Source organism: Euprymna scolopes, chromosome 30 (assembly GCF_053919585.1).
Source record: "Euprymna scolopes isolate OS-2025 chromosome 30, ASM5391958v1, whole genome shotgun sequence".
NCBI lineage: Eukaryota > Metazoa > Mollusca > Cephalopoda > Sepiida > Sepiolidae > Euprymna > Euprymna scolopes.
In genome coordinates, this window is record NC_136511.1 from 10994882 (window position 1) to 11007982 (window position 13101).

General features: G+C 38.5%; 1 protein-coding gene across 6 annotated transcripts in view; it reads right to left on the reverse strand.

Moving 5' to 3' along the window:
* LOC145254652 (inositol 1,4,5-trisphosphate-gated calcium channel ITPR3-like) overlaps positions 1 to 13101 on the reverse strand; it is a 1190449-nt gene that overhangs the window by 270046 nt on the left and 907302 nt on the right. For all 6 annotated transcript variants that reach the window (XM_080113294.1, XM_080113292.1, XM_080113293.1 and 3 more), the window contains exons 39-41: positions 12843 to 12956; positions 9147 to 9318; positions 7745 to 7849 (exon numbers count right to left, since the gene is read on the reverse strand). In XM_080113294.1, coding sequence (XP_079969420.1) covers positions 7745 to 7849; positions 9147 to 9318; positions 12843 to 12956 — 391 coding nt within the window. The remainder of the gene's footprint in view (positions 1 to 7744; positions 7850 to 9146; positions 9319 to 12842; positions 12957 to 13101) is intronic.

Here is a 13101-nt window from a genome sequence, read left to right on the forward strand (position 1 = left end):
ATCCCTAGATGCAAGAGAGCCTTCTACTCCAGTAGTTTCTTCCCCAGAACAGCTAGACTTTGGAATTCTCTTCCGGGTCTCTGCTTCCCCGACTGTACTGACATGCAGAAGTTCAAGTGCAATGTGAACCGACATCTTGCTGCCCAACTTCCTACACTGTACCCCTGATGCTTATGTCCCTGATAGTAGCCCCCTACAACAAAGTCGCAATGTGCCTTGTTTGGGGTGAAAATGTAATAAAAAAAAAATGAAATCTTCTGAATATGAATTCTGATAACCGGAAAACATGCTCAAATTAAATTTTACCAGGACACCTTATAGATGTATCTCTAAACAAAATCTATATAAAATGCTTTCTGATATCTGAATTTCTGCATCTATTTTGCTGTAACAGAGTCGCTGGTGCTGGATTAGCAGCAGCAGCAATATGCAAATGATCGAACTGGTTGTGCGATGCGACGTCACAGCAGAGATGAAAAAGACACGCGTGTTCAAAGAAACAGTGTTCGAAGGAGTGGTGTCGAGGTGTGGTGTCGAGGTGTCGAGGTGTGATGTCGAGTTGTGGTGTCGAGGTGTTGTGTCGAGGAGTGGTGTCGAGGTGTGGTGTCGAGATGTGGTGTCGAGGAGTGGTGTCGAGGTGTGGTTGGTGTCCAGAGAAGTTCGCATTCGAGACGTAGAGCACTTGAAACGTGTTCGAGACACGAAAGCGCAGGAAAGGATGTATTCGAGACACAAGAGAACGGGAAAGGACGTGTTTGAGACACGACAGAGCGGAAAAGGACGTGTTTGAGACACGAGTGTCCGAAAGATTGGTGTTCGAGGCATGGTACGTGTTCGGAAAAGCACGTGCTCGACACACGTGGATAATGTCGCAATAGAGACGAAAAGTTACACGTGGATAGAAAAAGAAAAAATGAATTAATAATTTAGAAATACGTTGTTGGAAATACCAGATATAAAGGCTTCTGTAAAAACAAAAGAAAGTGAATCAAATTTTGGTATTTCTGTTTCCTTGCAACAGAGTTTACAACATATTGGATCCGTTAAAATGTAACGATGCACTTAAAATAAGTGTACCATGGTACATTGCAAAGTAACTCCAAGCATAATTCCTTTGGGCCGAGATCACAGTGTAGTATCTGTTCTTCAGATGCTGCACTTCAATTTCCTATTCTCTGTCAGTAAAGGAGAAGTCCTTCCCGACTTTTGTTCCTTTTCTCCACGTTAAAAAACAACCCTGGTGTCTAACTCTGTCCCGTGGGGAGGCATTGTAAATAGGAACTCCAAGCATAATTAATAAACATTTTATTTAAAAAACATCAAGCATGCTCTCATGCTCAGCCGATAAAGCCCACGTTTCGTATGCATACACAGCAGTAGGAACTTTGAATGCATTGTTAGGTCTTGACTTCAGAGCAGTTGATATTTGCATCTATATTCTTTTAGACGTTTAAATGAAAAAGTTGGTATTCCTATTCTTCTGTTAGTGTCAAATAGGAATCGTGGAACCACTGAACAAGAAACAAAAAATCTTCCGTTGTTTGTAACCGTTTTGTTGTCCGTTGAGATAATATCTCAAAAAGAAGAAGAAGAAAAGGAATTTGCCTGGGTCCAGCCCCCCATCCACTAGTTGCTCGCAAGACGCTTCATCACGCAAATAGGGCTTCATCTTATCAAAGACAGCAACAACGAGTGTTACATTTTAGCGTAATATGTATTTATTTGCTTCCTCACAAATGCAAATTAGGCACAAGGCTGTTTTTAATGTGGGGTTAAAACCAACTCCCCTAAAAGTAGGCAAAAAGGGGGCACTCTGGTTTCCAAAAACAATAATTGTCCCAGTATAGAGGGTTTCCCCTCCATTGTCTGGTACAAATTATCTTAAGTGCAGTATCTGCAGAACAGATACTACACTTTGAGGTATTTATTTGCTCCCCCACTGAGCAAATTAGGCATAAGGCCGATTTTTAAAGTGAGGAGTGAAGGGGAAATGGGGACCAACTCCCCGGGGAGTTGGGGAGCTGGATAGTGGCAATTGGTATGAAGGGTTGACCCTACATTGACCAAGGTCTTATATGTGGGGTCGCCCCCACATATGGTCTTTGCTTGCAGTATCTGTTGGGTTTATTTGCTTCCCCACTGAGCAAATTAGGCACAAGGCCGTTTTTTAATGTGGAGAGGGAGGGAAGGGGGAGGGAAAGGGGGATCCTGCTCCCGAGAGGTGGGAAATGGGAGCTGGATAGTAACTGTGGTCGTAGGGTGATCTCTACCTTGACCAAGTTCAGATATGTGGGGTCATCCCCACATATGGTCTTTGCTAGTCATAGCTTGCAGTATCTGTTTATTTATTTGCTTCCCCACTGAGCAAATTAGGCAGGAGGCCGTTTTTAATGTGGAGATAGGGGGAAGGGGGAGGGAAAGGGGGATAAAGCTCCCGAGAGGAGGGAAGTGGGAGCTGGATTAGAAACTGTTGGTATGAAGGGTTGCCCCTTCAGTGACCAAGGTCAGATATGTGGGGTTACCCCCACATATGGTCTTTGCTAGTCATAGCTTGCAGTATCTGCCGGAACAGATGGTATTTATTTGCTCCCCCACTGAGCAAATTAGGCACAAGGCCGTTTTTAATGTGAGGTAAAAACCAGCTCCCCTAAAAGTAGGCAAAAAGGGGGCACTCTGGTTACCAAAAATAATAATTGTCCCAGTATAGAGGGTTTCCCCTCCATTGACTGGTACAAATTATCTTAAGTGCAGCATCTGCCGGAACAGATGGTATTTATTTGCTCCCCCACCGAGCAAATTAGGCACAAGGCCGATTTTTAATGTGAGGAGTGAAGGGAGGGAGAAGGGAAAAAGGGGACCAGCTCCCGAGAGGTGGGAAATGGGAGCTAGTTAAAGGTCAGGCATGTGGGGTTGCCCCCACATCTGGTCTTTGCTAGTCATAGCTTGCAGTATCTGGTATTTATTTGCTTCCCCACCGAGCAAATTAGGCACAAGGCCAATTTTTAATGTGAGGAGTGAAGGGAGGGGGAAGGGAAATGGGGACCAGCTCCCGAGAGGTGGGAAATGGGAGCTGATTAATGGTCAGGCATGTGGGGTTGCCCCCACATCTGGTCTTTGCTAGTCATAGCTAGTCATAGCTTGCAGCATCTGCCGGAACAGATGGTGTTTATTTGCTCCCCCACTGAGCAAATTAGGCACAAGGCCGTTTTTAATGTGAGGTAAAAACCAGCTCCCCTAAAAGTAGGCAAAAGGGGGCACTCTGGTTACCAAAAATAATAATTGTCCCAGTATAGAGGGTTTCCCCTCCATTGACTGGTACAAATTATCTTAAGTGCAGCATCTGCCGGAACAGATGGTGTTTATTTGCTCCCCCACTGAGCAAATTAGGCACAAGGCCGTTTTTAATGTGAGGTAAAAACCAGCTCCCCTAAAAGTAGGCAAAAGGGGGCACTCTGGTTACCAAAAATAATAATTGTCCCAGTATAGAGGGTTTCCCCTCCATTGACTGGTACAAATTATCTTAAGTGCAGCATCTGCCGGAACAGATGGTGTTTATTTGCTCCCCCACTGAGCAAATTAGGCACAAGGCCGTTTTTAATGTGAGGTAAAAACCAGCTCCCCTAAAAGTAGGCAAAAAGGGGGAACTCTGGTTACCAAAAATAATAATTGTCCCAGTATAGAGGGTTTCCCCTCCATTGACTGGTACAAATTATCTTAAGTGCAGCATCTGCCGGAACAGATGGTGTTTATTTGCTCCCCCACCGAGCAAATTAGGCACAAGGCCGATTTTTAATGTGAGGAGTGAAGGGAGGGGGAAAGGAAAAAGGGGACCAGCTCCCGAGAGGTGGGAAATGGGAGCTGGTTAATGGTCAGGCATGTGGGGTTGCCCCCACATCTGGTCTTTGCTAGTCATAGCTAGTCATAGCTAGTCATAGCTTGCAGCATCTGCCGGAACAGATGGTGTTTATTTGCTCCCCCACCGAGCAAATTAGGCACAAGGCCGATTTTTAATGTGAGGAGTGAAGGGAGGGGGAAGGGAAAAAGGGGACCAGCTCCCGAGAGGTGGGAAATGGGAGCTGGTTAATGGTCAGGCATGTGGGGTTGCCCCCACATCTGGTCTTTGCTAGTCATAGCTAGTCATAGCTTGCAGCATCTGCCGGAACAGATACTACACTTTGATCTTGGCCCGAAGGCCAAGAACAATAGGAAAAAGGCAAGCCTGAGATCTTTTCTAAGCACTAGTGTTGATTGCGGACTTCCATTTTTTTTTCTCGCGAATTGCATGAAAACTTTGAAAAGGTCAGGAGACCAGAGGTAACTTTGGTGCGCTGTTAGATGATGGAAATCTAGAGACCTAGGATTTTTGCTTATAGCAAAAGTTGTGCAAATCATATTGTTTCTGGAAAAAGACCGTCTACACCCCTCTGTTTACTTACGCTTAACTGGTTAGATTTCAACAAGAGAAGACGTATCTACGAGTGTGCAGCCCCGAAGTCTGGAACAGCACTCGACAGCGTGTGATGTAGTGAGAGCTGTTATAAGCACTTCATATCCCCCTCTCTCTTTCCATCGCTCCCTAGCTTATTACCCTTTCCCCATTTCTCTTTACCTCTATCTTTCTCCTTCTCTATCCTCTCTTTCCCTCTTCTCTCTTTCTGTCATTCTTTGTTCTCCCTGTATTTCCTCCTCTTTCTTTCTCTCCACCTCCCACTCTACTCACTCTCCCTTCCACACGAAAGTTATGAGTTGCATTTAAATACACCTTTGTTTATAAACCAACATTTGTCAATTTGTTCTATACCCAACTTTAATTTGAATAAGAATTTTAACCCCTCTAGTGACCATGAACTGACTGTGCAAAGGGGACCTGCTGCAGTTGAACGTGGAAGAATTGAGGTGGATGTTTAAACGTTATTCTGAAGACATATAGTAGTGGCAGTATAGTCGTTCTCTCCTCCTTCTGTAACGTGACCGTTACGATTAAACCGTGTTCGTTACAATTTAAACCGTTCTCGGACCCCCACGCCGTCCGGTACCATCGCGAACGAAAAAAAAAAAAAATGAATCCAACTCAGCTATTTTTTTGTTTTAGTAAAAAAAATTATTACCGTTACTTTCCAAATATTGCCTGTTTGTTTTTTTTTTTTGTTTTTTTTACTGTTAATTTCGTCTTCGTCTGCTATAGGATTAACAAAACACTGCTATCTTAACATCAGCTTAAAAGGCCACACTCCCATCTCGCCCGTCTAGCGCTTTCTTCTCTCTCCGTCCACGTAGAGTATTTTTCTTTTTCTTGTGACGTAAGCATGCGCACACTTCCTAATTAGCATAATACTATACGGTTGCTGCTGCTGCAGTTACCTTCGCTAGCCAGCTATCTTTCGGTTGCTGCTGATATTTTCACACGTTCATACGCGATCTTTTACACTTCGTCTTCTGCTATTGTCAGCAGTTGAAATAGTATTCATTTTATTTTCTCTTAACAGCTATTTTTATAAAAATTTAGAAAAAAATTATATAGCACATTATGGTTGTTTTGTGTTTTTTTTACAAGGTGGTCACCACTTATCAAGGCCCGAAAGTCACTCAGGGATAAGGGTTATTGTAAGTACAGTACGTTAGTGTGGACATTTAAAGTGTCTACTTAAGGGGGCGGTTCATCAGGAATTTATTTACGTTGGACTTGAAGACATCTAAGTTGTAGTCAGGAGAAGCAGACAGACGGAACAGAGTTCCACAGGCGTGCAGTCCTAAGAAAGAAGCTTTGTTCATGGAATCTACGTTTTGATTTAGGCATAGATAAAGAGTGGGGAAAGGTTTTGACAGTGGATTCAGCTAGACGGGTGTTTTTTGTAAAAGATTGGCACGGGGGGGGGGACCAGAGATTGGAGTTCAGACGAGCACCTGCCATGGAAATAACGATAAAACAAAGATAGTCTTGCAACATCTCTTCTGTTGGAGAGAGGTTACAGGGAAGAGAAAGGGGCATCCCCCACTAAGCCACGAAGTCTATTTTGTACTCTGTCAAGGCAGAATAGGCTGTTTTTAGCAGCGCCTGCCCAGATATGGCAGCAGTATCCCATCCTTGGACGTATTTTTTATATTCTTTTTGTTGATTTATTTTTCTTTCTTGCAAATACATTAGTTCTTATCATAGAGTACATAATGGATGGTCCTATGTCGGATGGCGAGTACGTCAATTAGTGTTAATCTTGACTTAGCTTGAAGTAAGTACAATTCGAAGTGACACGAAGTTTGGGAGATAAACGAGTTTCTTAAAAAAAACAAAATTCCATGTAAGGTTAAGTGCAGTCAAGCTATACTAAAACAAAAAAACGTCAGGAGTCATGTCATGACGTCACGGATATTAATGTTAACAAAGAAACGAATATCTAGTTTGTCTATCTATATAAGTTGTGCAGAACGGATCGCAAATCATGTTGTAATAACCGTAAGGAAAATTTTGATAATCGCCAAGAGCGAAATGCCTCTTAAGCTGTGTTTACTTATTTAAATATCTAGTTAAGATAATCTCAGTGTCTCTCACTTACATCACAAAGCAAGTTCATCTAGAAAAAAATCTCTATTTCCAGGCATTCTCCTGTAGAGTGATTGAAAAAAGATGTCCGCGCGATATTAGATGCAAGAAAAAAGCTTTCATAGGCTTCTTTGGAACGTCGAAATTCTGTCGTGAGGTTACTCCCTGGAGACGTCAACACGATTCTTTATATAATATTTTAATCATGCTATTGGCCATCATATCATATTTCTATTTTTCACTTAAATAAGATCAAAGAAAGGAAAGAAGGGAAAAAGAAAATACAGAACGCATGAAAGAAAAAATCCGAGCAATAAAAAATAAAAGAAAAGAAAAATGGAAAGAAATGCAACAAGAAAGAATTGATAAATACATGAAGGAAAAATATAGAAAAAGAAGGAAAGGATAAGAATAAGGACGAATAAAAAAATAACGCATATAAGAAAAAGAAGAACATCTATAAATATAAAAGCTAAAATGTATGTAGGTGTGTATGTGTGTTCGCTTTTTCTGTATGTCTACAAAAGGCTTTTTTCAGAGAAGCGGTCCGTCGGTTCACAACTTTTTTTTATATCACATATAAATCGTAATATCTCAGAGTTAACAACGAAGCTCGCCTGTCTATTTAATTTGCTCGACTTCGGGAAGATAAATATTCAACATTTGTCGCTCGCCGCATGTGGGTTAGTTTTTTTCCTATAACATCTTAGGAAAATAAAAATTACAAAAAGCGTTCCCGCAGTAAATGAAATACTATCCCGCAGTTAAACTTGACCTCATTAAGTTATTAAAACGTGCACCTGCCAAATCCAAGTAATTAAATAAATTCAAACGTATTTCCGTTAGCATCTCGCGGTGGCCCAATCGTTAAAACCATCGCACTCTTTTTTTTTTTTTCACACTTTAATTTACAACTTTGCTTCAACAGTTCGAGTTCGATCCTCATACTTACCTACAAAAACATTTTTTTTATTTTACCCCCCCCCCCCCCCGGAGTTTTCACACACACCTCCAAACACCCGGGCAACGCCGGGTACCCCTCGCTAGTTAAAAATAAAGTAAGAAAAATGGTCAGAAGAAAACAATATAAAAAAGGAAAGAAAAAAGAAAGAAAAGAGAAATAAGTAAAAGACGAAAGAGAAAAAGTGGTAGAAAAATCATTAGAGAAAAAGTGATAAGAAATTAAACAGACAACAGATTACTTACCGAGTTTGGCATATTGGATGCCGGCACCACAGATGTAATGCAGGCCACCATGTTTTTCATATGTTCTGGTTTGTATAATAAAGGGCCGATAACTTCGCAAAACATCTGTGAAAAACAAACGGTAACAAATATTAATTGTTACGTTCTATTCTTTAATCGTCTATTTATTTCATCAATCGTATATAACAAACACTGTCAATTTTGTGTATATAAAAAGTGACAATTTATTCTCTCCAAAATACTTTCACAGTATGCTATAAAGGGAGGGAGGGATATATATATATATATATATATATATATATATATATATATATATATATATATATATATTTATATTTTTTATTACCGTATCTTTCTGTTAAGTTACATTATTGTTTCAACTACCCGGCCGTTTTGTTTTGGCCGTCTTTAGCTTCCAACGCATATTTACTCTACAACAGTATTGAGCACTTTCTTCAGTTTTTATTAATTACCATTTCCACTAAACTATATATATATATATATATATATATATATATATATATATATATATACATATATATACATATATATATATATACATATATATATATATATATATATATATATATATATATAGAGAGAGAGAGAGAGAGAGAGAGAGAGAGGAGAGGATGTTCAATAGCAAGTGGCTTGTTGACGATTGGATGACCAGGAACCGCTTCCTCCGCCGTTTCTTTTTTCGAATTCCATTTGTTTACCAACACATCTCTCAATTGTCAATCGAATCCACATTCCAAATGATTGTTTACATTTTCGAAACTTGGTCAACTAAATAATGTTGAATTCCAAGTTTTTGTACATTCTTCCCCATAGTTATACTTTTTTATGACATTTCTTTGTTTGAAGACTTGTCAACAAAATTTACACGTGTGAACCCAGCTCCATAAGCGTGTGTGTACACTCAGCAATAATTTCGGCGTTGCCCAGAATACTATTCAACGTTTTTTCAATTAAATCAGTTTTAGATGTTACTATGCTAGGTTTCAAACAATTGCTGCCGAGAAAAAGGGCATGTATGATATAATCTAATATGTAAGCGAAAAACATTCCGATTAAAACTAGATGCATTCCTAACACAAATAAATGGAAGGACCTATTCCTTCCAAAAACAAACAAAAAAAAGGGTCATTTAGAGGTCAAATAAACCTCTGTCTGGTAAACACGCGATAGTTGGTTGCGATAAAGTGTGAATAACAACCTATCATATTAGTTAATTAGCACACTCAGCATCAGTGGATGCATAAAATCACGCAGTAACATTTATATATCTCTTAATCCATGCACGATACAAAAATTACCACAAACTTTTAAGATTGAAATTACCCATGCTATGAAAAACTTTGATAAATAGAAAGAAAAAAAAAAGAAAGGGAAATCTCACCACGACAGCTTTGGCCAGATGATCGGTGTCATCCACTTCATTTCCAAACGCATCGTTGTCTGGAAAGTAGAAGTGTTTGTAGAATGTTGTCAGAAACGGCATGACTCCTTCCAGAATGTAGAGGACGGTGCCATAGGCTGACGATTCAAAGTCTGGGGCGCTCGCAGCGCCGCTGGAGAAGGAAACAAAAAAAAAACAGGATAGAAGTAGAAAAAAGAAAATGAATTTGTTTTACAAAACGAATCGGTTAGTCATGTTTATAAACAGTGTTCGGGTTTAAGCCCATCGTTTTTAGCTTTTAACATTTAAAGACGCATTCCTGTATAGAATTACAAAAATGGCTAAAACGCTTTAAAAAAAATATTTAAATACATTTGTAGAAGTAATTGATATCTATTTTCTGTCATATAAGCATGTAATATCTGCTGTAGTGATCAGTAGGGCTGTGACAACAGAATATTCTTTTCATTTCTTTTGACTCTTAAAGTATATATCCGACACAGTAAAACACAGTCAAGCAACCGAGAACCACATCAGTCTATATAAAATAACATATAAGATATTAATGGATATATACTCAATAGTCAAAATAATGAAAAGAATATGCTGTTGTCACAGCCCTAGTGATCAGTACATGGTATGATTGACTAACACAAGCATATCAAAACTCGCGTAGTGATACACGAGCGATTAGATACTGTGCACTTTTTCATTTAGTGTACAGATATTAACAGTTACAGTCGAGATGCAAATGTTTCAATATATCCGACTTCCTGGATTGCCTCTTGTCATGATTGACAAGAGACGAGACTAAAATCCGAGACTATTAAAATCAAGAGCCAACCTGTTATATTGTCTTAGGGATTTTATCCTCCGTTCCAAAATCAATCAAACATTGTAATGATCTTGTCCCTGTTAATTGAGGTGTCATGCTAGTTATGTGCAGTTCTAGGAGGTCCACACTCTCTGGCTTTGCCTTTTCTCTTTGAGAAGGGGTTAGTTTATTGCCAATCGCCTGACCCTCCTTACCAAGAAATGCAGACGGGGCTGCCCTTTTCTCGGGGGAGCTGACTACTCAATTCTACTGTCCGACCCTGGTGTCTAAGCCCTTGCAGTGGGGGAAAAATAAATGTCTTCTGAATTGATGAAACCGTTATAGATAATATGAATTGTAAACTAGTTGTCTTTTAAACCAAACCGACTTTTTTTTCTGCTTCATCTTCATAATTATGTACATATATTTTTTTCTGCTTCATCTTCATAATTATGTACAAAAATACCATCTCAAACATGCATTTAATTTTGCATCGCCAAACACTTTACAGCTTTTAGACAAATTGCATGAAACGTGGCGATGTTATTCGAAAGATCCCTATATATGTCGTTATTTGTGCTAAAAAATAATATATTATTTATTAATTAATGTTACAAATCACCACCACCACCACTTGCATCATCATCATCATCATCATCAGCAGCAGCAGCAGCAGCAGCAGCAGCAGCAGACCGTAGTTTACACACTCACGCTAAATATCTCGGTCCTCTCAACATTGGCATCCTTCGCAATGGCAACTGAGTAGAATGTGAGCATTCTAATACCGGAGTGCGCAGAAAGGTTTCACAAAGTAGGAAAAGAATAACTTGATTTTCTGTTCTAGAACAATGGCCTGCAAACTGAACGCGGAGTTGGCATGGGCCTCACATAAAATTACTGGTGAGACCCATGAAAATTCCACAGTAGTATCCTTCGCCTATTTTACATTACTATCGTGCTTAAACGAATAACGATCAACAACTGCATAACTACAGTAATTGTCTGTATTTTTGAGATGAGGCGTTTTCATTGATTGAGATTGTTGGAGTGACTTTGATAGTGGTCCTAGACGTTGTATCAAAGTTTACAGTTACCCAAAGGTGCTGAGTTCAATCCTGAACGAATGCAGTGAAAAAAGTAACATTCAAAACAGAGAATCAGCAACTATGTCCCAGAGCCTAACTGGAGTCCGAACATGGTACCCCCGTAATAATAATAAAAGGTTGGGTTCGAGACTCCTAACAAACGGTTCCCCAGTTCGATACAAAACACCTGATGAAGATCGGAGGGCAAAACGGCCGAAACGTTGTGACGTTAACAAACAAGATGAAGAAGTCAGTCCGACAATCTCAATCAACTGCATAACTACATATCCGTAATTTCAGAATATATCTGGTTATGAGTAGCGCTGTGACAACAGCATATTCTTTTTATTGCTTTGACTCTTGAGCATGTATCCCTTAACATCTTATATATTTTTATATAGACGGATGTGGTTCTCGATGTCCGATATATACTTGAGAGTCAAAAGAATGATAAAAATATTCTATTATCACAGTCAATGAGTCTTAAAAACACGTGTGATACATTTACATTCTATGGACGTCTGGCGCAAACACAGACCGCATGATATTATTGTACATTCTGAAACATACTAATCGAAGTATTCTTGTTAAGATAGTTTCGGAATCCTACTTGATTATGAAGAAGGCTACATTCAAAACATAAGTTTTTGTGGCATATTTCCATAAAATGGGCGCCCAGTGCGAATGCGGAACCGATGATATTGTTTCACTCCTCCTGTTCAAATGGAAACTTATTTATCTAAGTATTCTGTGTAATCTCGTTTCGATATATATCTAGCCATAGGAATCTTGTAGGAATTTACGACATATTTTGTTGTATGGAATTTGGCACGAACGCAGACCCCACGGTATTATTCTGTCATTTTTGTTCAAACTAAAACATACTTATCTAATTACTCATGTAAATGTAGTTTCAAAGTGTAGCTGAATATTTATCCTCCCTATCACGATAGGAAGATGTGACACAAGGTTAGGAAAGTTGGATCTGGCCCACAAAAATCCTTGGGTAGCCCTATCGGAATAGAAGCAACTCAGAAGATTTTCTACTAACATAGCCCTTCTCAAAGGGCGAGAAGATAAATCATGAAAGGGTTAACTATCTCAAACTGGATAATCAACAGAGAACAATTCACCTCAAGAATGGCCTAAGGAACCTAAGGATATATATATATATATATATATATATATATATATATATATATATATATATACATATATATATCCTTATATATATATATATATATATATGCACACACATATATATATATCCTTATATATGCACACACACACATATATATATCCTTATATATGCAAACACACATATATGTGTGTGGGCACATATATATAAGGATATATATATATATATATGAGCATATATATATGTATATATATCCTTATATATGCACACACACATACATACATACATATATATATATATATATATATATATATATGTATAGTGAGCCGTATATAAGGGTATAGCTGTTTATGGGTATATATCTTCAAAATCCTATTAAGGAGTTAGTGTCATATTTCCATTTTATGAGCGTCAGGCACAAAAACAAACCCCACGATATTATTGTATCATCTTCGATAGACAATAAAATGTATTTTATTTCAAGTTTCACGTTCAATGCAATAGCGTCTTCAAATAAAATTTAAAAAAAAACACGTTTTTTATGCATTATATCCTTGGCTATAATGCGATCCGTCTTTTAAAAAAAGAAATAGGTGAACGGTGATAACGTATGCACAAAAATGGAATTGCTTAGGCGTATTAATTAATATTGTACCCACCTTTTCTCCGGTGCAGTTTTGAGATGGATGGCGATCTTATCGGGATCTTCTTTTATTCCATCCGTTAGTCGATTCATGTCGACTGAGACATTGGATAAATATTCCCACAAATCACTGCGAAAAAAACAAACAGAAAAATAAATAAAATGCGAAAAGAACAAACAGAAAAATAAATAAAATGATGAAATATTAAAAACAAATATCAATTAGGATTATTTTTTATACCGTGATGATATTTCTCGATCTGTATTTTTTATTT